This window comes from Limulus polyphemus, unplaced genomic scaffold (genome assembly GCF_000517525.1).
Source record: "Limulus polyphemus unplaced genomic scaffold, Limulus_polyphemus-2.1.2 Scaffold119, whole genome shotgun sequence".
NCBI classification, from domain to species: Eukaryota; Metazoa; Arthropoda; class Merostomata; order Xiphosura; family Limulidae; genus Limulus; species Limulus polyphemus.
This window is the reverse complement of record NW_013665729.1, coordinates 978,317-1,005,398: the sequence shown is the minus strand read 5'-3', so window position 1 is coordinate 1,005,398 and position 27,082 is coordinate 978,317. Positions and strand designations below refer to the sequence as shown.

At 30.8% G+C, this 27,082-nt stretch overlaps 1 protein-coding gene across 4 annotated transcripts in view; it reads left to right on the top strand.

The window, feature by feature from the left end:
* Window positions 1-27,082, top strand: part of LOC106472358 (protein Gawky-like) — an 88,387-nt gene that overhangs the window by 42,024 nt on the left and 19,281 nt on the right. For all 4 annotated transcript variants that reach the window (XM_022401726.1, XM_022401723.1, XM_022401731.1 and 1 more), the window contains 10 exons: window positions 3,138-4,394; window positions 8,369-8,592; window positions 9,237-9,612; window positions 12,796-13,448; window positions 14,892-14,966; window positions 19,623-19,680; window positions 21,693-21,886; window positions 22,604-22,756; window positions 24,311-24,436; window positions 26,051-26,278. In XM_022401726.1, coding sequence (XP_022257434.1) covers window positions 3,138-4,394; window positions 8,369-8,592; window positions 9,237-9,612; window positions 12,796-13,448; window positions 14,892-14,966; window positions 19,623-19,680; window positions 21,693-21,886; window positions 22,604-22,756; window positions 24,311-24,436; window positions 26,051-26,278 — 3,344 coding nt within the window. The remainder of the gene's footprint in view (window positions 1-3,137; window positions 4,395-8,368; window positions 8,593-9,236; window positions 9,613-12,795; window positions 13,449-14,891; window positions 14,967-19,622; window positions 19,681-21,692; window positions 21,887-22,603; window positions 22,757-24,310; window positions 24,437-26,050; window positions 26,279-27,082) is intronic.

The window sequence follows — 27,082 nt, the reverse complement described above, 5'->3', positions numbered from 1 at the left end:
CTTAGTATTTTGACTAATTTGAACCAATGCTGCATTCAACATACCATCGATGTTTATCTTTGTTTTTTAATATTTACTTTTAAATTAACAAATTGATTAATGCATGTTTCTAAAGATTTAGTTATAATCTACAGTTGATACCAAATTTGACATGAATTCTTGAAATAGTAGTTCAATAAAATATTGAATATGAGTCAACAAATGAGATGACATAGCCTTTCACCTATGACCCGTCTCAAGAGTTGTAAGTAGGCTGACATATTAACTTTGTCATTATGGGTTTTCCTATGGTCAGGGGTCAAAGAGCATGTAATCAACTTTGTAGACTTACAATGGCTGGAGACGGCTTGAATGGGTAATGAAGAAAAACTTTAATATAACAGCAAATTTACAACGTTTCGACAAGGTTTTGTCAGGTACCTGATGATGATTTGATGTTATATTAAAGTTTTTCTTCATTACCCATTCAAGCCGTCTCCAGCCATTATTAGTCTCAAAGTGGGTTCCTCGTCATCGAATTTGTAGACTTACATTCAAAAATTTATTGATCTACTATTTTATGAATGTATACCAATAATTTTGGTATCAAATTATACATTATAATTCAGATTTTAGTATTATACATTAGTTACTTTCTTAATTTAAAAGTAAATATTAAAAGAAAATTCCTAATATCTATTTTTGTATGTCATTTGGTATGTTGAATGCAGATCTGGTTCAAATTAAATGTTTGTGGTGTCCAAATACAAAGTCTATATTTTTTATGAATTAGAAACTTAAATTACCAATGTTGACAAGATAGAAGGTTCTTATTATGTATTCTATCTTTTCTATTTGCTGAGATATCACTACATTTAGCAAATCCAACACTTTGGAGCCCCACCAACATTTTTCATTTTTGAAAATACTTCCTTACTTACACCTACTTCTGTCTCTGACATGTGAATAACCAACTGAAATCTCGGAATGTGTCCCCCGCTTGGTTTTCGTCAGCCTCTAGAAAATGAGAGGTTTCCAAGGAAAGGGTAGTCGAAAAACATTTTTTTTTTTACCCAAATACAGTTTATTTAGTGAGCCTAATAAATTACAGTGAAATTTTGTGATATTGATAGAGCAATTTATAATATTTGGTTATTTCAAAATGCATAGATAAAACCTAAAAGAATTATTTTATATCATATCCTCCACATGCAAAATTTGACAAAGCTTAGTAAATTATGGCAAGTGGGCAAACCATTACAAAGTTAGTAAGCAGAAAAAATCATTGTTTTCTATATATTTTTATCTACTGCTCTATGTTTTAAGAAAAATAACTGAAATTTAAGAACTTCTTTGTAAATAGTAATAACATATAAAAAATATGTAATGTATTATAACCAAAATGTGACTGTATTTTACCTAATAATGGTTCACTAGAACAAACTGAAGACAGGTCACTTTGTAAAGGCTAGTTTTATACTGTTAGGTATTGCAACTTCTGTGATGTTAGTTAGACTCAGCTGTGAGGTCAATAAAATAGAAATAATAAATATAATTAGATGTATAATGTTTTGAGATTCAAGCTACTTAGACTAAATATTTGTGGTTTCTTGTTATAATTTGTAGTCATTCTAGAATGAAAAAAGTGCAATTTTATACCTATTTCCTAATTTATTTATTTTTTATGTTGGTTACGAGGGCGGTCATACAGAGATACAAAGCAAAAATAGCAGATAAAATATACAGTTTTTTCTAAAAAAAAAGATTTGACAATTATGTGGAGGTTATTAGAACATTATAAAGATTTTTTGATGAAAAAGTATTTTTAATCTCAAAATCAAAATTACTTTGCATGTTGATAGTCAATATTCGAAAAGAAAAAAAAGTGCATGAGCAAATCATTACTTAAGTCTTGAAACTTAATAAAAAATTCTGATATTTTATGTGCTAAAGCCTTGTTATGTTTACCGATAATCTGCAAAATATCATGAAGATACATATACTGTATTAAAAGATACAATCTGAAAACTATAGCAAGCATAATATTGGTATGAAGTCCGTCTCTAGGACTGAGCCCATAGTCAGAGAGTTAAGAGCCTCTGCATGTATACACACATAATACACTCGCTATTTAGATGAAAAGAAAACTAATAAAGTGAATGACATCATTCCCAGTTGTAGTTTATGCATTTAATCAACACACTAATTATTGATTGCAATAAGTTTTACAGGTTTTAAATTGTGTGCCTTACTTTGTTTCTTCACAATATTTATTATATCTCCCAAATTTCCTATTCATTTTTTTCTTTTACTATTTGAGCTCAATGATAAATTATTTATGTGAAAAACAATTCACGTGTAGAGCAGAGGAATGTCTCAAATATCTTGTCAGCCTAGTCACAATCTACACAAAAATGCACCAGTCCTTAAACACATTAATTCTGAAACCTCTCCTGGTAAGCAATGAGTAAGATTTTGAAGTTAAAGTATGCAATTCACAGCTATATTCTCATCCACAAAGTGAAGGCTATAGTAACAAAAGAGAACTCTGTTTCAAAAAGCCATTGCATTGAAGATTATAAGCCACCAAAAATTCACTAGTTTCAAGCCACATCCAAAATCAATTGTTGCTTTCATTAGAAAGATGTTCAGAAAACTGAAATTGCAGCAATCCCTTTTGACCATATATCTGTCAAGAATTCTGATGCATCCACAGAGGACCCTGTGCATTTAGTCTGATATTGGAAGATAGACAATCTGAATGAACAGTGAGGGTTTGTATAAAATTTGTTAACATGTTTTATCTGATATTGATTGACCTTTGCAGAAGTTTGTTACATTGGAAATTATGGTGTGGGGTGGTAATATACAGTTATAGTGATCACATTAAAGAAGATGAATGATGGAGAAAGCATGTCTAAGGGTATCACATGACCTGGAACATTATTCTTATGAAGTGTAATAAACTTCAGTATAAACTTAAGATTTTGAGCTTGTTTTGTAAAAACTGGTTTTAAACTGTTATATGTTGTGTTATACTTATGGTAAGATTATGGAGATCAGATATAAATTTTTTTCTTGTAGATTGATCTTTAAGTTTACTTTTGTAAGAAATTATAAAAGTATTTGGCATTTATTTGTTATTTTTTCTTTGTTAGATGGAGCATTAAAGGCTCATGGTGAGACTAAAGGAAGTGACATATTGAACCATTTTAATACAAACTTTGAGCAGTCCTTAGGAGACAGCCACACTGTTTTTATTAAGGGTCTTGGGGGTTATCCCCTCACCTCCACCTCTGGATCTGTGATAACTAGCTCAAGCTTTCCTGGTGTGCAGGGTACAATTAACTTTTCAACTTCCATCGAAAGAAACTTTTACAATTACAATGCTCATTTTGAGGATGAAATACCTCAGAAAAGTTCTAATCGAGCCAGTCAGTGTTCAAGTTCTTCCATGGAAGCCAGATGCACCCAATACCAGGAAGGCACACACATGTGCAGCAATAGTCAGAGTGCACAATCTCCCAAATTAGACTGTGGGGAGAGTGGAACTCAGGGCAGCAGTCTCACTGCAACTACAAAAAACCCCTCAGGGGCCAAATTTTCTGAGTTATATTGCAGTTCTCAAATTGATTCATCAAGCACATTACAGCCTGTACCATGGCAAAATATGCAACAAGCATTAAACCACTTAAAAGATTTAAGCTGTCCAATGTTGGAAAGTTTACTTCCAGAAATTGGTACTGAATCAGATACACCAAGTCTGGTCAAAAAAAGTAACATTGACAGCCATTCCACTGGTACTCTTCTGGATGTAACTAAAATGAAAAATTATCCCTCAAAGGCCAGAAGTGATGTAGTTTTGGAGAACTTTGATGAAAATGACATTATAAAAGAGAAAACAAAACTGTGCAATGCTCATAACACCATTTTCTCAAAGTGGCAGGGAACAACAGATGACATGTCCAGCTCATTCATTGGGTCGCACATTCCAAATTTGGACATTATGAATAATCAAAATAATAAAATTGTTGGTTCCAGAAATGATTCTGCATTTAGTACAACTCAAAATTCCTACACTTCTCAGAATACTAGTGAAAAATTTAAAGGTTATGAAGGACTAATAGGAGCAGTAGGGGGATGTGACCCATCCTTTGAAAATAATAATTATGAAGAGGCCAAAAATCTGCAAAAAACCAAACAAAAACGTGTACCTCCAATCCGCCTTGGACTTTTGGGAGGTGGAGAAAACTCTTTGAGTAATGGAACTTCAACGTGGGGTCTTACTCCACCTGGAAATGCTGCTGCATCTAACTGGAATGTAAATAGTAATGGGAATGCTGGAAATCAGTGGAATTCTGCAGGAAGACAGGGAGGACCAAGCATGCCCCCTGATAGTAACTGTAGTGGCCAAGGTAAGGTTGAAGTTGAAAAAATGTTCAGTGATTTAAGTTTCCTAGTTTAGCTAATTCAGCAATCTTTTATCTTCATGTTTTTTTTTAATTTGTTTTAAAACATTAAGTTTTTATAACATTTGAGTGATATACCTTATTAATTCTTAGCAAAAGGATGTTAGGGTTTCTTGTATAAGTGGGCTGGGATTCTTCTACAGTAGGTGTCTGTGACCTGTTGGAGATAAATGTTAACAATAAATGGACAGCATGCAATCAGTTTGTTTTAAAATACTATATTAAAAACAAGTCAAAAATGTCTACAAAAAAACTCTTAACACTATCTGTTTTCACCATTGTAACTAAGACTAAGTAATTGTAATTTCTTGTCAAAAGTCCACACAGGCCAGTTCAGTTACTTTAGAACCTAGTTAGCATGGTGAATTATTTTTTCTCTCTTTTATCACAATACAGCAGTGATAAATTCACTTATGTTGTATCCAGAACTTCAAATAATTGTCTCCTGTTGGTCAAAGTCCACACAAGCAGGTTTAATTACTTTAGAACACTCTTTACGAAGACAAATTATTTTCTTTTATCTCTATTATTACAATACTGCTGTGAAACTCACTTTAAATATTGCCCGTTACAGCTAAGCTAACAATCACGCAGCTTAACTAAACGTTTGCTGGCTTAACTTTTTCTGACTAACTTCATTACTAACTTCTTTAGAAATTGCCCATCACAGCTAAACTTCCAATCACTCAGTCTGTATCTGTCTAATTATCTCTTGCTTGACTTGCACTCACTTGGTTGCCTATATTTATACATTTTCCAACCAAGACCTAGAACTTTCTACAAACTAGGAGATACTATGATGCAACAATAGAAACTTAAGACAACGAGAGAAATACGGAAGGTTCAAGTAATGTGACGTCAATTTACAACAGTTGAACTACACACACAATGTATGACTCTTACTGAGTTAAGTAACAAAATTTGTCATAACTATTGCTTTTAAAATAATTTACTATAAACCCTCTTGTTATGAAAACTAGATAATCATTAAATATTAAATCACTAAATGTAATAAATAACTCTTACTTAAATAATCTTGTATATCAACAAAGGAACACATTTGTGTGCTTAATCCATTGCAAAACACATTGGATAATTTGTATTTTTAGCAAACTATTCACTTATTTGACAATGGTATTTCCAATACAAATAATATGAATTATTAATCTAAAGGTTTCTTATTCCTTATGTAGTTTAACAAAGCTCTTTTTTGTTATATTTTCATAAGTACTGGCAATTATTTTAGAATCACGTTAGTGAAAATAACACTAAATTATTTGTTTACAAATTATTTATAATTGCTGAAATGTCATTTTGCCTAAGAATTTGGCTTAGAAAATTATTAAAAGAAGTTTGATGTCCATACAAGAAATTTAGAATGAATTAGTATTACTTTGGTACAAGAATTACAATAAGATAAATCTATAAAGTTATACTTGTAGTATGATTATGGAGATCACATATTAGTTGTTGTCATACTTAGAAGTCTATACAATCACCTTATTAATTTAATTTTTTATTGTTCTTGCTTAATAGTTTAGCTAAACTCCTACATTTCAGCTGCTAATCTGCAGTTACCTTCAGGAAAGTTCTGAGAATGATGATAAGTGGTATCAGTGCCAGATTCAATTCTGTTTTTTATGTGTGTGTGTGTGTGGGAAAGGCTGGTGTGGAATCCACTTGTCCAAGGTCTTCTTCATTAGGACTTTAATCAACTGTTTAAATGGTTTGTAATCTCAAGAAAATTACATGCACACACAACCATATACTTTTATATGAGAGAAAACATAAATATACAAACAGCATAAAGTCAGAACAGTATTCAGAAGCCAGAAAACTGTTATCACAGTTAGAACACACCAAAACACCCTAATATCCAATGGATTGCAAAAACACCATTAGCAACACCTTTTATGAATATGGGCTCCTGTACATTGGAGAGAGAGAAAAGGACCAACAAAAGTCAGAATTCAGGAATATAATACACACACACAAGACACAGTGCTATAGATAATTATTTTCTGTAAAGAATAATCACTCCCAGAATTTTGTCCGTGGGAATAACTTTTTTTACAAAGTGCAGCAGTAACATTTTGTGATAAAAAGCAATTTAACTAATGATGAGATATTTTGTTATTTCAAAAGGTGAAATTTGGCACAGGATTAATTTAACAAATCCAATCACCAGATGTAGTAATAATACACACAACTAATGACATTGCAATTTTTTCTTTTACTTTTTTACACAAAATTGGATCATTCACAAGTGCAATTAGAGAGCACTTATTTTGCAGCTCTACTGTTTGAACTTCACAGATTTTGTGCAGAACTGCAGAAAGCCACAAGGGTGTGACCATTAATTACTGTATGACCGTTAAAGTGGAAGAAGCGATATTTGTTTTTCCATGGCAGTAAAAGAACTTCTCTTCTTTTAAGGCTGTAAATGGCTAATTTTTGGTTGTGATTTACAGTGGTAGGCCTTTTATCTGAAGCACTAATAAGACATTGTTATGCAGATCTTTCTGCAGCAGCAGCTTATGCCAGAGGTAAATACCATATAATAAAATGGAGTAATAATCGTGGGATATAAACAACACATGAGAAAATGATTAAAAAAAAGCTATCTACATCCACCTAACTGATAAAATGCTCAGTCAACCTTGCAGAGACATCTGTCTGAATACACCTCTCTTGAAACCACTGAAATAGATATTTAATTTGACCCCTCCTTTTGTGACTTCCCTGAATAAAACAGAAGATTACCAGTCAAAATGTAGGATGTAAATGAATTGGCAATGGTGACAACAGTAATTATGATAATATAAACAAAGGTAGTAACTAATTAATAATAGGACTTTGGTATCTTTTAGGCTACTAAGACAATGACTGTGAAGCTGTACTTTCAAAATAATAGTGGCCATTGTTTATTTTTGAAATTTGCAAAACAACTGGGTGAAAGCTAACGTGTATTAAATTTTTGACAACAAAATTGGTAAACAAGATTTGTATTCACGTTTTTAAACTATTTTAAACCTTTGGGTATCCTTTAACATTTCAAAACTATAAAGCTACTTATGTATTAAATAGTTCATTTAAAAACTTTCTTTAATTTTGCAGTCCTTCCTAATTAACAGTTGTCTGAATGTGAGAAACAAATGACAGTAATTCAGACAAGTAGTTCCATTCCCTGACAGACAAAGTGAAACAAAAATCATTGTTTCTTACTTTATTTTTCATGTTCACTGTTGGTAGTTATTTTGTTTTTACATGGACATTAACAAAATTTATAAATTAATTCTGAATTTGGTATGTCCTATATACTTCTAATATTAATAACTATCTCGTTTGAGCCATGTGCATTATTGTATCAATATGTTGTCATTATTAACATTTAATAAAAGTTGTGATTGTCAGATTATTGTTTTTCAGACATTTAATACATTTTGATTATAGTAAATACTTGTATTTCAAAGTTATTTATTTAGTGGTTGAAATGTTAGTTCTGAATGAATGTATTTACTCAAAGCAAATTGCTTCTTATGACCTGCATGAGGCAGGCAATAGAGTCCAGGCTTATTATTTAAGAAAGGAGTGAAAAGTAATGTGTACAGAATTTTTTAGCTCATGATAAAAACATTTGAAGGTACTTATGGCAAGTGCAATTTAATATTGGACAACTGAACAATGGCATATACCTTACATACAGTTCAAGTACTTTAAAATAATTAGCATTTAGCTTTACATTGTTTGTTTTGTTAGTGTGAATGTTTATTTTTCATTTTTTTAGTCGAAAAAAGTCAGTGTAAAGACAATGAACAGTTAAGAAAATTTTATTTCACGTTTACAAAGTACACTTTTTTTTTCAATCTTAAATTTTTATTTAATTTGGAGTCAAGCATTTACTGTAGTGAACATTTCAGGAATGTCACCTCCAAAGCAACATAGTACCTGGGCACAGGCTGCTGGCAAAGGGCTTACTGGCCCTTCGCAAACAAATGGTAATCCCACTAATGGAAACCGTAGTATTGGTTCAGTAGATCAAGGTTCCCATGGGGCAAATGACCAACTGGTCAAACCTTGTATTGAAGAATATTTGTCTGAACATCAAATATCCGCAGTTCTTAGTGAAGGATGGGGACAGAGTGTAAGTTTCAATTATATGCTCATTGTAAGCCTTTGAAGTTTAATTTTCTCTTCAAAGTATAGTGTGTGTGTAGATCTTGAATAGCCAGTTTATATTGTTATATACATTTGCTTGTACTCCAGTTGTCATACATTGTGCCAAAAATGTAAACTTTAAGATAAAGAACAAGTAAGACCTCTTTCCAACATTTTGATATCTTAGGGTTAATAAATTGAAGTATTTCAGTTTTAAAAAATTGATTAATATGTTTGCTTTACTTTATAATTACCTATGATATATTTGAAATTAATTAAAAAGTATAAGAACTTTTCAAATGTCTCATAATTTGAAACTTATTTCCAACTGAGCTGTAATATGTAATGACTTACTGTAAAGTATTTTTCTTCTCTTTGACAATCACTGCTGTATAAATTTCTGAACTGTTCTCATGTAATATGTTGTAAGTGGGACTTAATTTTCCAGCTAAAACACTTTTGTTTGACATGAACTATGCATAGAGTTCTTGAGTTAGCACTCAACATGTTACTTATCAAAAGTATCAGAATCTTTGCCAATGTAGGAGATAATATTTCAAGAAAAGTATTTTTTCAGCTCAATATTGAATTTATGTTTTTAATAAAATTTAATTAAACTTTAATCTCTAGACCATTAATCAAGACACACTGTGGGATGTCCCACTCTCACCTCATTCTAACTCCAAAGAAGGTAACAGTTTTGTGTGGAAAGCACCAGCTAATAATGGTACAGAAATTTGGGAAAATAACATTCGACATCGCAATAAAGGAAGTAATGTGAATGCTCCTAGCCGCAATAACTCTCAGCCTTGGGGCCACACTCCTTCAACAAACATTGGAGGCACGTGGGGTGAAGAGGAAGATAACACTAACATGTGGACAGGTGTTCCCCAGCCTGAGGGAAATAATTGGAGTGGCATAGACAATGGATCAAATATGTGGGGCAGCTCTTCTCATAACAATAGACAGGGACAGTGGACTGGACCTGGTCATGGAGGATCATGGGGTAAATATTGTAGATTTACAGTTAATATTTTAAACTGTAAGAAAATTTATGATCCTGTAAAATATAGCTAAAAATCAGGGCAAACTTAGAAATTTCAGATAGGTTTAACTCTACAAAATTGCTAGATGTATGTGTTAGTTTATTTTAAACCTCTTAATAGGTCCAGTGCAGAAAATAATAATAAAAACATTACTTTTCTTAACCTCGCTAGTACCAAAGATTTGAAGCTAATGAGCCATTAATCCTTTCGCAATGGGAGCCCCTTTAAACGCTTTTTTGTGCAAGTCACTGTGTTACATTCAAAATGTAATTAAACACCTTTACTATCAATGTGTGTGAATAAAATTATAATGTATATTATGATTTGAAGTTTTATTTTATCCAAGTTTTAATTTCTTTATTTCAAAATAAACCTTTAAAAACTACTCAAAACTTCATATGTATTGTCACGTGACCAGCAAGCTATGAAATTCTCTACTTTGGCTCTATATTTTCAATAATGCAATTGTAGTTGGTTAGAGGTATGTCTAGACAATTAGATGCTTATATAATCTTTTGACTCATTCATTTCAAAGTCATCTGAAAAAATATAGTTTAAACAAGTAATAAATTTTTCAACCCCTCACAGCTGCAATGCCCATCTTCAACAGATTTGTTTGAGCTTTATAGCCTACATGTAGATGTTACATACACATGTGTATAGCCATTGAAAAGAGCTTATTTTATGCTATAATCTAACATCTGTTATTTTGAAATTGGCACACAGTTGTTGTCACAAAAGTACATGTAACTGACTGTAGTATTATTAGCTGCTTGATCGACTATAGCACTTACGGTTGTTTCTTATCTAAATACTTTATAGTTAAAATATGTTACCGTTTAAATTGTTTTAAGGTCTTACAAATATTTTGCCAAAAGTCTGCTTATGTCTCCCAAAGAAACTGTAATATGCCCTGAAGTCACCATTCACTTGTGTTTAGATGAATAGTAAGTGGTAAAGGACAAGAAAGGAAAGTAAATCATCAAAAATCTAACTATGTGTGAAAAGGAAAAGATGAATTTATGAATTTTACAAAAGGAAACTCCTTAAAAATATTCTACAAAAAATGAAAAGTTATGTATTTTTTGTCTATTTCCTAATTTTCATTGTTGCATTGTACATTGATGATAAAAGCTAGTTAGTGATATGGTAGAGAAAATGAAAAATAAAATTTTTAACTTTACCTTAAAAAAAGCTTTTGATATCCATTGAGTGGTTCTAGAGATCATGCAAATGAAATATGAAAGACTATAAGAGGAAGAAAAGTATTTTTATACTTAGAATGAAAATCACCTTGCACTCGATTTGTTAATGGTTTGAGTACAATAATAGAGAAGTAAGATAATTTTAGTAAAAACTTAATTATAATAATGACATTCTGTGTACAAAATACTTATGATCTTTAACAAAATTTTGCTAGTTTTTGAGAGGAAACATAAAAAAATCTGAGTTACCGTGTGTATTGTTGTAGCAGTGAAATTTGCAACTCAATTTTCGCAAATTGCACAAGCCCGCTATGAAAGGGTTAACCGTGTCATGACTGGTGAGCACCTTTCAGGTGTCGCTTGCACAGCTCCATACCAAATTTCAAAATTTAAGTAAAAATAATAATTCTAACTCTCTTCCAAAATATTTCTCAGAAATATTTAGAATTGATATTATGTCATTTTATAACATTTATTTAGTGTGATTTAGGTAGTAAAATGAAAAACATTTCAGCATCACTTTCTGCACACTTCTGAAGAGTCTCACCTGTAAACAACACATTTGAATTTTGTTTTCTGCACATCCCAAAGTATAGGTTTATATTGGTATAGGAAATCCCTTGAAAATATAGTGATTAATGTCTTCTATATCATAAGATTTTCCTTCTTTGTTTGTGGTTTTGCTACTACAACACTTCATTACCATCTTTTTATGATGTCTTATATAAGGTCTGAACAATTTCTAATGAAGCTCAGCAAGAATAGCTACAACTAATGTTTGAATGTGATTTGTATAGATCAGACTGTAAACTGTTTTCCTCAGTGTACAGTGAATAAAATGATTTTGAGCAGTAATTTGTGGTTCTTCAAAATATGAATTAACTGGATCTTCTGTAGGGTTGAGCTAAGGAATTGAATGGGAAGCTTAAAACAATTAGAAACAAACCACAGGTCTAGGAAATTTGTTTCAGTTTCTGTAATTTTTTTTTCATACTAAATTATATCTATTTGAAAGCTAGAAGACTATGGAAAGTCATGAGGTAAGCTTAGTAACGTTTTGTGAATACAGTTGGTGATGACAAAATATTCTGAACATTTAAATATTTATTTATAAAGGATATTTAAGTTTATTGTATACCGACAAAAAGATATACTAACTAGTGTCCTGCTTACACTCCATTTATTATAAAAAACTGAAGAATTGTCTTCATGTAATATTTCTTTGAATGTAATACAAGAAACTACCACACTTTTTTTTTCAAAATACCTCCTGAAAAATTGAATATGCATTATATTCACACACGTTCAGTGTTATGTATTTTACTAGAAGCTACTACTGAAAATCATTAAAGTGTCATTAAAGGTTTAAAAGAAATGTTGCATACCCAATGCAATAGATGAGACATGCCGCAGGAATTGGAAGAGATGAAGCAAAGGTTTAAGGAAGTAAATCTGATGGTAGCGATGATGAAGATTTATGTGAAAATGAATGATTAGCTTAATTTATTACCATTTATAAATTTTTCAATAAATTTTGTAAAATTGACACGTAAAATATTTTAATGAAAGATTTCCAAAAATATTTAATACCTCAATAGTTGTTTACTGTATTTAGACATTATTGAATACATTTTGTACAACTGATGTTTAAAGAAACAAATCTTTAGAATTTAACCTTTCAAAATTAATATGCATTATATGCGGGGGGGCTCATTATATTTGGTAAATATGGTAAGCTTACTGAAAATTAGATAACTTTCATATCAAAAATAGTATATTCAAATGCTTCTACAGTCATCGTAGTATGTTTGAAAGAAAAGTTACACATTGTTATGATTATAATACGCACTCGCACACAAATATATATACATATATATATATATAATTGATTCTTGTTTTGATAAATACATTAGTATATACAAAATATTTGTTTTAAAGATGAATCAGGAGGAGGAGAAGGAAGCAGTGGTCCAGGTAATGGACAAGATGGTGGAGGTCCAGCATGGAATCCAGTAAACAAGACACCAAATATTGGTACTTGGTCACCTGTAACCACTCCAAAAAAAGATTTACAAGCTTCAGGATGGGAGGAGTCTTCTTCAACACAGCGCCGTTCAACATCTGGTTTTGATGACGGTACTTCTGTGTGGGGAAATCCTCAGAGACAAGTGAAAGCGTCGAATTGGAAGGAAATGCCTCTTGCTAAACCAGTAAATGGAATGGGTGGGCCTGGAATGGTAGGTAACAATATGATATCTTGTGGACCTAATATTCCACCAGTTGGTCCAGGTATGATTCATCTGCCTCCACCCATTAATCCATCAAGTAAGCCAGACATGGGAACTTCAATGTGGGGAAAAATGCCACCAACAAATCATGGGCAAAATTGGCCAGACATGCCTCGCAGAGATACCCAAGGTTCAGGAACTTGGGATGAATCTCATATGCAACCTATTTTGAAGAACATGCCAGGAACTACAGGTTGGGGGGAGTCAATGGGGCCACCTTTTTGGGGTGCTAAACCCAAGAGTACTACTTTACCAAGCTGGTTTGAAGGACATGTTGATACTAGTAACTGGATTCCAATGAAGGTGAGTGAGAAATTAGTACATGCACTTTACTGTTGAGTAAAGACAAACATAGAATTTTGGGTATTCATCCCATCTTGTTTCTGTACTTTTTGGCATTGCCATCCCTACATCATCCTTTTTTTCTTTTATTTCTTGTTTCCCTTCTTTTTTTAAATGAATGGCAGTTGCTATGAAGGTAGCAATTTTAGCCTGGTGTGTTGTTTTGATGGACATCATGTGTTGAAGTTAGTGAAATGCTATACTGCTTCTGCACTCCCAAAGTTAAAATGCAACATTTTGGTGTGTAAATCATTGCAACAATTTCAAGCATTGGTGAGCTAGCCCTTCTGATAGCAGAATCAGAAGAACATTTTGCTGTTATGCTACTTACCAGTTCTCTACTTTAGCAATGTTTTTTGGCTAAACTGAAGGTCTTAATAGCTTTTGAAAAACCTAAGTTAGGTGTTTATAAAAGTCTCTTAGGTTGTTATAAAAGATATTTGAGACTATGATGAGCAATATGTAATGTCAGCCATTTTTTTCCTGGCCCATCCCTACATACTAAGCACTACCGTGCGTAGTGATTACTGTTCCATGTATTGTTCTGTTGCTAATTACAGTAGGTAGCTCATAGGTGAAAATGTATAGTGTGTGTGTATGTGTAATATATATATTCATCTGTGTATGTTTAACCAGTATAGTTGTAAAGAAACCACACTGTTCTAATACAACAAGTCAAACTGACATTTATAAAAACATTTTGTTTATAATTCTAGCAATATCCTAAGTGCAGTATAGCTATTTTTTGTAAACATCATAGAATTACAGAATAATAAGCATTCATGGTTGCATCGCAGTATCCTTGAATGATTAAATGTTAGTGTTCTTGAGAAATGTGTATACCAGAATTTGAATACACAACTGAGATACAAAAAGAATGTATTTGGAACATTTCTTCATATCTTTTCGGCTGTAAGTTGAGATGTGACATACTTCCATGATGATGGATCCTCACTTTCAAATACTCATTGATTATAATTTTCACTAACATGATGAGGTGTCTTTTTACAACATCATGATGAACCATAAAACTTATGATTCACCTTTTGTTTTTTTTGCACATGAAATATCTTCCATGGGTTTTATTGATATCTGAGAACAGAATCTGAACAAGCAGAGTAAAATAAGTGCTTGTGTACATTATTTGTAGCAAAGCAAGCTATATGAAACTGTTAGCTTATTGAAAGTTAACAGTTTGGTGTTATCATTTAGTATGCAGATTCCTCATTGTAAATGAGAAGAAGCATCTTATATGTAGCAAATGTAATCAGAAAGTAGCACAGGATATTAACTATTAAAGTACTTGGTAAGTCATTAATATTAATTTGTTCCTTTCATAAGCAGTTGTAAACATAAGATTTGTAAATTAAGTTACTAACAAATACTTCTTTTTCTATTCATTAGGGTGGTAAACCACTAACTAGAGATCTGATTTGTGCAAGTAAACAGTTCCGCCTTCTTTCAGAAATGGGCTTCAAGGTAAGCAACAAATTGCAAGTTGACTTTTCTCTTAGAACTGGACTGTTGGTAGTTTATTATTTGAGAAATGGTATTGCAGGAAATGATTTATTTATTTATTTACTTTGTCTTCTTTTTTGCTTTGTGAGTCCACTGAGCTCACTATCAACAGGAACCATCTCAAAATGTAAAAATATATGTACTCCATTAAAGGGAACAAGACTGAATTTTTTTTTATAAATAGTAGAAAAAATAAAAAAATAAATAATATATTTTTCTCTAACTATAAACTTTTAGGAGCTTTCTTGTCAAATTTTAAACAATTTCATCTACCAGTTTTATTTTTGGAATGAAATATGAAGAGAGTAATGTTAGCTACAAGTAAAATTTGTACCTGAGTCTAATAGGGTTAATATGATGATGGACCACCAGCTATTTATAAGGGTTGGGACATTAAAGTATAAAATAATATATATTTTTAGGGGCAGGAAATAATATTAACACAAGTTAATAATAATAAGAAACAAGAAAATTCAAGAAGTTACAACCTAAGTTAATGCTGGTCTTGTGGTTTGAGTGAACTTGATGATGGAACACCAGCTATCTTTAAAGTACTTGTCCGACAAGCCAGGGGCTGAGTGTGGCCTTGTGGTTAGTATGTCAAACTGTTCACAGAGGGTTCGTGGTTCATGTCTTCTTGCCACAAAATTTTGTTCTACATATGGGACCATGGGTGCATTATAAGAGCGATGGTCCAATTTCAATATTTGATTTTAATAGTCCAAGAATTGGCATTGTGTTTGTATTTTTTGGGATCTGGAGATTGTACAATTATTAATTATACACCATCATGGGAGTTAGGTATACCTTGTGTGCTAAACACCTAATTTCAATTGAAGAAAAGCTTTTTATTATCTGTGCATTTATTCTATTGTTGATCTATGAGTAGAGGAATGTATATATTTCTTACTGAAATAGTGTATTATAAAACTAAATTGCATCATAAAAAATATATTTAACATAATAATAAAAGAAAGAGAAGGAGTTAGCATGTTCAGCTAGATAAGTCTTTAAAAGCTATTAATCATGCAACAAATAAAGATACTTACACAGAATATTGTCAGTATAACTGTAAGCCTATTTTATGAGAATAATAGGCTTTATTTTATTAAAATCGTCATTTTATGTCTCAAGTAGGTCATAGTGACTGGTGAGTTGGTAATATATTGCATATGTAGTTCCATTTTGTCAGAAATCTCATGTAATGGTGATTTTTGTGTTTTGAAAAGAAATATTGACTATTAGCATGGTTATGCAATTTCAATATATCTTAGTGTTTATGAGTTACTGTAGGAAAAACATATCTGAGTTATGAGGAAAAAACATTCATTTTATATAACAGTAGAATGATGAGACCAAAAACAAAATGATTTCTTAGTTTTTAAATGAAATGTTCAGGAATACCACAGTGTTTTTCATAGCTCAAAAATATGATGCCCTGTAATTCGAGCACTTTTGAAAGATGGACTTTTCATTTTCATGGGCAAACTGGGAAGAAGAAAGGTCCACCTTTTGAAAGTGCTCATGTTGTTGGGTATCATATTTTTGAGTAAGCCTTTTACTATGGGTGGATGGATTCCACCTAGCCCATAACCATAAAGTAGTTATACTGTAACTTTTTAAAATGTATGCATATCATCATGAAATTGTGCAGATTATCAGTAAACGTTACGAAGCTTTCAAACATGAAATATCAGATTTTTTAATTGATTTTTTGCTCATGCATTTTTTTTTTCAAATGTTGACTATCCAACATGCAATGTAATTGTGATTTTAAGATTACAAATACTGTTATGCATCAGAAAATTGTCAAATTTCACATGCAAAACCTCTAACCTTTCAGATAATTATCAAATTGTTTTTTTTATTTTATCTTTTATTTTCACTATTTTATCTCTGAATGGGTTTGGTTGATTTGACCAACCTCGTAACCACCATAAAAAAACAACGAAATAGATATAAATTACCCTTCTTTTTTTTGTTCTAGAATGGCTATAAGTTATAACATGAAACCACAAATGTTTATTTTAGATATATTAAATCTCGTAACATTATATATCTATATGTGTGTGTGTGTGTGTATATTTTATTTTTTTTTTTTTAATTTTATTTTATTGGTCTTTCAGCCATGTCTGACTAGCGTAACACAAGTTGCAGTGATGCAGTGCACATGCATTCATGTTACTGTATTCAATAGTATAAAACTGGACTTTAAAAAGTGCAACTGTCTAAGCTTTGTCTTAGTGAACCAGTATTTTATAGAACACGATCACATTTTGGTTATAATACATTACATAACTGTATATAATATTATTATTTACAAATAAAATTTTAAATTTCAGTTGTTTTTCTTAAAACATGAAAGAAATAAAAGAATATAGAAAACAATGATCTTTTCTACTTACAAAGTTTGTATCTGTTTGCTGCTTGCTGTAATCTGCTAAGCCTTGTCAAATTTTGCATGTGGAGGATGTAAAACAAAATAACTAAGTTTTATATATGGTTTTTGAAATAACAGTCATAAATTACTATATCAATACCATAGAAATTCACTATAAATTATCAGGCTTACTAACTGAGCTGTATTTTCTTTCACATATCCTCCACGTGCACAATTTTGAAAGGCTTAGCAACCTACGTCAAGCAGCAACCGAGTACAAAGGTCATAACAAGAAGAGAGAATTGTTTGTTTTACTTCTTCATTTACTGTTCTATGCTTTAGGGAAAATAAGTTTAAGAACTTATTTCAAAATAGCAATAATTTATATACATATTTAATGTATAATAATTGAAATGTGATTATTTTACAAAATACTAGTCGACTAAAACATAGCCAATATAAGTTATTTTTTTTGTACAGACCAAAAGTCTGTATTTGATACAGTAACATAGTGCACATGAGCCGCATCGTTGTAACTTCTGTATTGTTAGCTAGGCATGTCTGAAAGGTCAATATAATGAAAATTATAAATATATACAAATGTGTAATGTTATTAGATTTAAGCTATTTAATCTAAACATGTATGTTTTCATGTTATAATTTGTGTTCATTCTAGAAAGAAAGAGGCAAAATTTATATTTGTTTCTTAATTTTTTATGGTGGTTGCAAGATCGGTCAAATCTACTGAACTTGTACAGAGATTATTTACTGAAAATAACAGATGAAGTAGAAAGTTTTTTCTTAAGAAATGTTTCATAACTATCCGGACATTATAAAGCTTTCCCATGTGAAATTTCAAAATTTTGTGATGCATAAAAGTATTTTTAATCTTAAAATGAAAATTACTTTGCACGATAGATAGGCAAGATGTGAAAAAGAAAAACAAAAAAGACCGGGCTGAAAGAGTTAATGGGAAAACGTATGCAAATGTGAAAGGTGTTAAAGAGGACATCGTCATGTTTTTTGCTTCAAAGCCAAGTGATTTCTTTAATCAGGACATTAACAACCTGATTGTAAGATAGAAAAGCATCATCGATAAGAATGGAAACTATTTCATTTAATAAATGTTTTGTTTTGATATATAAGTTGTTTGGGTTCTTTCATCTAAAAAAAAAGGCAGCATTAATTTGTTGAAGACCTAATACATTCACAGAATAGAAGTGTGAATAAAATTTTGAATGTAAATTTACAAATCTAGTGACATGCCCTCTGACCCTTATCCATAATAAAAAAAGCATGTTAAACTGATGTCTTGCACCTGTGTGTTTTCCCAACATCATGAACAATGTGTTTTATATTTAAGTATCATGTGGATGAGAAATTAACATTTATATTTCATGCAATTGAAAACTAAACATAAGATAAGAAAAACTGTTTAAAAATATATATATATATATATTTGTGTGTGTGTTATATTTTTCTTTAACCCTAGAATGCCAGAGTAGTTAGTTTAGTATACAGGTTGAACTTGTATGAGGTCATACTGACTCCACATATGCATTCTAGGGTTAAAGATATGGACAATGAATAAAAATCTTATTATAAAGCATAGTTTTCTTCTTGCATTGTGTGATCTGTTGTAAAAGCTTTGCTTCATACAGATTAGTAGCTAAAGGGTTTTTTTCGTTGACAAATCAAGAACTTATGGGTTTTTATAACACTATTATGTTAAACAATAGGATCCTTTTACAATGATTTTGTGATGAGTGAAACGTTTAAAGATTTCAATATTCAGTTATATACCAGTGTCATAATGAAGCATAATATACCATCCTCAGAAACATACAAAGGACTCATCACTACTTTTGTTTTACCATTATAAGTTTCCGTTTTTTTTTACCAATTCATGCTTTGTCAGGTTATTCAGGAATAACCTTTAGAAACATTTACCATGGAAATATTAAGTTATCAGAAATGTAGTTTCACCTGAAGAAGCTAGTTAAAAAAAAAGTTGTTAATATATCATTTGATTTAATAGTTATTTGTTGTAGTCTTTAACTTTATCTATTAAAAAAACATCGTACAGGTTATTTGCTTTGTGTTGCATGGATGTAGTGTATTAGAACATATTGCATAATCTAATGGCATTTGGTACTGTTTGCCAATGGTGAAATGCTTATATTGGTCCTCAAGTAAATTTTCATAAAACCGAGTGTTATTTTTTGTAATTGTTTCAGAAAGAAGATGTAGAAAATACTTTGAGAAGTAATAATATGAATTTTGAAGAAGCACTTGGTAAGTATGCTGTTCTACTCATCTGGTAATTTTCTATAAAAACCACTGTTATTTTAAAATTTAGAAAACTATGTATTTTGAAAAACCATGTTACTGTGGAGTTTGCATTTTTTATTTACTTTTTTCACAAGGGACCTATGTGTTTCAATTTATCAGAGTTGCACTATTTTTCAAAATGACTTTCTTCTTGTTTCAATAGTCTTTTCATTGAAAAAAAAAAGTAGTGAAGAGTTTGGCTAGCTTAATCTATGTTATTTACATATCTTAAAATAAAAAAAATACTGAGTTGTATTTAATTACAATAAATTCTAATGATACTCGTAAGATCTATATAATAATGTTAAGTGTAATTTCTGATAATATATCCATTGGTATTTGGAGCATTTGTGACCTCTTCATTTTGGTCCATTGATCCAGGATCAATTATGCTATCCATTTATATATAGTCCAGTCAGTATACTAGATTAGCAGACTAATAAATAACTTTAAAATAAAATGTCATGTGGAAATATATTTGCCGATTATCATGGACAAAAATATTACAGTTGCACATCTTTGTTGTGCACTGACATAAGAAAGGTCAAAGTTGAAATGACTGGTAGGTTAGATAGTGTAGTGAACATCTCTTGGGAAGAGGGTTATAGGTTAACTATGATAAACACATATAATTATGTACATTTTCACTTTATAACTTGTGTTCTGTTTTCAAGTTTACACAGTGACTAAAAATTTAATTAAACAACTTTGCTAGCATTGTATGTCAGTCAACTTGGTATCAGAATATAGTTTAGAATTCTAATTCTTTTATTATTTAATTTTTAATTTCTTAGTTTCAAAGGAACATATTCAGAAAAATCTTCATTTGTCACTTGATATACACGTGCTTTCAATTTTAGTTTATACAATTTCAGTAGTATAGCTTCTTCGGTTTCTAATATAAACACAAGCTATAAATAATATCAAGGTCAAATGTACAATTTCAACATTCTAACTTTTCTATTTGCTGAGATATTAATATATTTTTCCAGTCCATGACAGAAGCCCTGCCCACCTATCCTTAACTTTGAAGAGTTTTTGAAGTCCGGGGTTCTTATTTGATGTACATGTTTATAATGAATGAAAAGAGCTTTGTTTTTTTTTTGTTTTAAGCTTGTAACCATTCTTCTGAAATTGGCAGGAATAGATGTTAGTTCTGAGTGAAATTACTGATGTATGTTTGTGTAAGTGAAGTTGTTGCTTATAGCATTAACAGAATACTTTTACCCTATTTATAGCTTAATTAGAAAGGCTGTTAAATGTTAGTAGTTTTGGAACAATTATTCTTGTGATTGATATTTTTTTTATTGTAAAATGCATATTTGAAAGGAACATGAATTTGTTTTGGACAAACAAACTCAAGAGTAGAAAAACTAGGCATAATAAGACAAAAAAGATAATGTTCATTCTATTTCATAATTTCATCTTTCAATGTTTATTGATGATTTGGCTGCAGTTAGTGTTAGGGTAGAGAAAATAACAGAATATAAGGTTATACCAAAAACAACTTCCAATATCCATTTAGGAGGCTCTAGAGGTTTTGCAAATGCAACGTGAAACTGTAAGATGAAAAAGGAATTTTTATTCTTAGCATGAAATTTAACTTGCATTTGGAATTGAGTTTGGTTGACCAGTAAATACTTTGGAAGATCAAAGACATGTATGTTTAGTATAAATATTTATTAAAAATTATGATTTTTTGAGTACAACAAACTTGTAATGTTTACTTAAAGCTTGCCAAAATTTGTGAAGATATACTTATTAAATTCAGTTCTAGTATGTACAGATTCAACATTTTTGGGCCTCGTGCAAACAAATTGAGCCATGGTTGAAGGGTTGATGATTGAACACATAAGGCTTTCATGATTATTTTATATTTCATTGCTGATAGATAAATGAATCATGTTTTAGGAAATGAAGAACATACTGTAATTTCTTGTATAAGAATTTTGGAAGACATATTTATCTTTTGTTAGCTGAACTCCAGGCAATTGCCAACAGAGAAAATGCAATGATGGATGTTTTTGGTAGTAATCAGAAAATGCGACATAACATGGCAGATGATGCAAACTTCATTGATCATTCTGGCGATATATCCTGTGGACCAGGAACTGTACATTCATATGGTGGAGGATACAGTGGTGCTCAGGGTTTTAAGCATCAAGTTAAGGTATTCAGTTTGCTTTGGAAGTTGCATTTTGTTTTTGTTTTTATATTGGTAGTTATACATTTCTGTTATTTAAATCTATGATGTAAAGATTTATACCTAGGTCAAGTTATAGGAAATAAATTTGATATTTAATATATTATGTGCTTAATTGCAATCACAATTTTTGAAGATTTTTAATTAATTTATTTATTTATTACAGTATGAAGCGTTTTTAAAATTTTCTCTGTTTTTACATAAGGCAGTAGCTGTAAATGAAGGATTGAAGAAGTCTAAAAATTTGTTTAGAATATATGTTGCTAATAAATCTTATAAGAACTAACATTTTCTGACCTTAAGAAATTTGATCTTGAGCGAAAAAAAGTTTTTGACACTGTCTTGCATTAAGAAAAAGAAAGTGAAATACCCTTGGTGCATTTCTTTGGATAAATATTTCTGAAGCTGGTCAAGTATTGTACTTTAAAACTGATATTTATCGGTTGTTACCAATTCCTTTAATCTAATAACAAAAATTCAGTTATTTCGTGTAAATGAAAATTTAATGTTATTTTTGAGTGAAAAAGGTGCTAATCAATATTTATCCGAATTTTTTTTAGCTCAATATATTTTGACAAAACTAACTTGTTTCAAATTAAGTTTAAATTTATGTCATAAATGCTGTATTGATCTAATTAGTTTATCATGAATGCCAAAATCTTAAGTTATATTAATTTCTTTTAGGGCTCAGCCATAAATAGCAATTCTCCTAGTCTACTTAATAATGCAGCCATTGGTGGGCAACAATCTAGTCTTGGTGCCGGAAACAGTATTACTGGCATGAGTCAAGCTTTGATGCAAAAACTTCTACAGCAACAGTCTTCTCCATTTGGTCTTGTAAGAAGTTTTTCATGTTGATGTTATGTAAGATAAGAAAATGAACTTAACATACAAGTTTTTATTTTTTTGTAAAATGTTTGCAATATGTTTTAATTTTTGTGTTTTTTTACAAGGAATAAAATGTGAATTGTTAGCTATTAAATATTATATATATATCCAAAATTTAGCATACTGGTTTTTAAAATTTCTCTCATTGAGCCAGTCAACTCTGTTTAAGAAGTTAAAATTTATCATGAAATTAAAAATATCAATTCAATTTTAAACTTTAAATCATATTTGAATTAAGCTATTTTCTATTATATCACCAATGTTTTTAATAAAAACAAACCTCTTTAGTCAATGGAGATTAAATTAAAATATAAAATGAAATGTATGGATAAGAAAACTGGAAAATATTTGTTGATTTCTTAAGTATAACTTCTTAAACGAACAACAATATTAGCATAAAAGCCATTGTTGGAAAGTAGTGTTACCAAAATGCACTGGCTTTTCTATATATTAGAAGTTGTTAACCAAACAGATTTTTCCAATAATTCTTCTATGAATATGCCACAAATTCATTTAATGAATGACCTTAATTTTGATTGGCTCACAAAAGAATTTACCAATGTTTGACTGACTCAACTGCACTTTTCTACTTCTTTGTTGGTTAAGCTTGATTTAGCAAAATTTACTTATTTCAGTTAGCTATCAAATGTGAGGTTTGGGTATACTACGGGGAGGGGGTGGTAGTACTTGCTCCATCATTTGTGATGGGTTATATGCTAGTTGTAACATATTTTGTTGTAAAATCCTAAATTTTCCAGATGTCACATACTTCAAATGTATGACTGATTTTAAGTCGTGAATTTAAGGTTATAAATATACAAGAATATTTCTTTAATATTGCACCGTCTAAATAGGTGCACTTGGCTCTAGACTAGGTGATCCTACACTACATAGTTACTTTATGCTTATTATACCAACACTCACTACGTTTAAGGCTTATATTAAAAAAAATTGCATTTTTTAAGGGAGGAATTCTAAGAATTTAAGTTGTCAAGCAAAAAAATGTTTTTATACAAGCTACCAAATGTAATTATCACATTTTGCATACATTTCAGCAAAAAACTTTGATACCTTTTAAATGTTGCAAGTGGTAAAATCACTGAAGTTGTAGGAACTTGAATGATGTCAGCAATACTGAAGCTTTTCTTGTTGTTGTTGTTAATTCATACTGTTATTTTGAACTTTATATTTTAAATCTTGTTAAAACTTAAGTATTAGTAAATTCTAATATCATAGCATTAGAATTAAAGAAACCTGTATCACTAGAAATCTAGATAAAAGTGCTGTTTGTCAGAAATTCAAATATTATTATATTTTTGTCTTCAGGTTTTTCAGAAATCTTGTTCAGGTAAAAGAAATTACTCTTAACATTGCTCAAGGCACAGTTTTTCAGTGGAATCTCAGATCTATAATAGAGTATTTGTTACAGCTTGACACCTTATGGTTATTACATCATTCTGTGTTTAAAGAAAATGTTAAAATCAGTCTTTGTTCAATTCACAGGCAAACATGCATCAGAATGCTCTTGGTGGACAAGGAGGAAGAATGAATCAGCCATCAGCTTCTCATTTAAAGGTTCTCGTTCAACAAATACAGATGGCAGTACAAGCAGGACATCTGAATCCTCAGGTAATCCATCTTTTGAGTTTAATTCTAATGGACTTGTAGTTTGCATAGTGGATGACTTTTTTTTTTTAGAGAAATACCATTGTGTATTAGAAAAGTTTCTTAACTATATTGGACAAAAATAAAGTTTTTTCCTTTGTTATTCCATAGACAATTACTTGTCCAAGGGAAATTTTTTTTTATCTGTTAGAGAAGTGAATAAATTTGATGCCTCGTTGTACTTGGTTTATACAGATATTATATCTAGAACATTCAGTGTTCTGTCAATGTTTCAGTCAAATTTCTTGATCCAGTAGTCTCTCTTGATAAAGCTGGTAAGCTGACAAATTTTGCAAATTTCGGTTTGACAGTTTAAAGTGGAAAAACTTCGTCATTCCAAAGCTAGGATAACCCTTTCCACTCAGATCAAAAAGTTAAGAAGGACATTTCTTGTATTACTGTACAAATAAACTATAGAAAGCATTTTTTTTAATATAATGCTGTTAATTCTCAGTTATTGCCTTGTTTTATACTTTCATTATCATTTACTGCATGGTTATATGATGGACAATTCATAACTCCAGTTTTCTTGAAATGGGGAGATTATGTTCTCACTGATAAGTTTGTGAATAATAAATATTGTTGACAGTAGTGCAAAGATAGATATTCTTTAAACAGGCCTGAGAGAAAGTGGGTATGGAAAATTGACATTCCTGAACAATGCTTTTGTATTGTTTGTAACATCTGTCTGAATTATAGAAACAATAGTTCCCAATCCACATTCCACCACTTTTTCATTCACCAATCTTTCAAATTCAACAATTCTGAAACTTTAGGGCGTTAATCGGATTTTTCAAATCTGGCATTGCGATGTGTTGATTAGAAGACTTGAATTCTTGGAGCATGTCTGCGACTAATTTCTGAGCCATTCCAAAGGAAGTACATGCAATACGAACCTGAGTTCTAGTGAGCACCACGATTCAAAAGTTTCTACAAAAAATGAAATGAATTCGAAAGTGCTCAAATTTTGGGTCTTGTTTGAATACATTTAAGTTTTGTAGGTGATCCTGTGTGCTAACTTCTGAACTAGAATGAGAAAGAAAATAATAGCTCAGGTTTTACAGAAGATAAAATGTGGAAGTGACTGACTTGCTTCAGAATGTCACGTTTTCATGATTGAAAAACAAATCTTAAGGACGACTTGTAAAGGGTGGTGGAGGAATACATACTTTAGACTTTAGATAATTAAAAAAATCTTAAATGATTGAACTTTTTTTTACACTTTCTGGAAAATGAATATGATATATAAAAGACACTTGGAAATTATTTTTTGCATGGAAATGATGAAATGTTTGTAGAAATAACTGTTTTATATTATTAAATTTTAAGTGCAGGTCTGATATTTTGTGTTAACTGTATCTGAAGGGGGTTATCTTATTGGCTTAATGTTACCTATCTATGTTCCTTTTAACTTAAGTAGCATTGAGGACTATGATCATTGTAAAAGAACATGATGTAAGATTTTAAAATAAGCTTTTGATGTATGGTCATGATTAATTTTTAAGTCTAAGGTATATAGCAGTTTGCTTACATTATTTTAGGTTTGTTGTTGATGTTTTAACACCTCACTTTTTTCAGATTCTTAATCAGCCACTGGCACCTCAGACTCTGCAACTTTTATATCAGTTATTACAACAGATCAAAGTTCTTCACCAAATCCAGCAGCAACTTCATGTTCCTCAACAGTTTGGTAAAGGAGGTCCCACTCCAACACAGTTGAATGTATATGTTACTCAGACCAAACAGCGGATTCACAACCTGCGTAATCAGATTGCTGCTCAACAGGCTCATTTCATAAAGCAGCAAGTAAGTGTAGTAACTGCTTATCTAATCTTGACCCTCAGTAGGCTGAGGTTTTATGCAAATAAAATTCTCATACATTATGTAATAAGGAGTTTAAGACCATATTTTTGGAATTGGGAGCAGTCAAATATTTTTTTTCTGTTCTTTCTTAGGCTGCAATCTATTACTTTTTGCTAGGATCCAACTAGTCAATGCCTTTTGAGGCCTTTGAGTAATTTTACAGTATTTTACATACTCTTCAAATTTAAAAATCTGAAAAAAAAATATTTTATTTTGTGACTAATATGAAGATATAGCTGTGGCAAAAAAAAATAATGCTTTCATCTTTTGGTGTAGTATGAAAAATGCTTTAATTTGGTATGCATTACGTCCATGTATTGAAGGTGTTTTCTGATAGCAAAAATTATCTATTTAAAGTGACAGACATTTATTCCAGTGTGATAATGTTCATGAAGTTTATTATGTTAAAAATATGTAAAACAAGCTGCAAAAACAAGTTTTCACCTGTTTTTCCACCATTTATACTTCTACTTGGGTCTTATCTGGGAACTTGGAACTGGCATGTACTTTTAAGGAAGTTAGTAATGAAGATGTGGAATTTTTATGTAGAGTTTGTAGGTTGGAGGCAATCATAATTAAAGTAGATGCAATAGATAAAGAGAAGTGTAGACTAGGAAATGGCAGAAAGATTTCAGGAGGAGCTTAAGCTTTTACATGCAATGACTCAGGAAGTTAGAAAGAGTACTGTTAAGGCTAAAAGTGGTGAATTTAGTTATATCAGAGATGAAAGTTATCCGGAAATCCGGA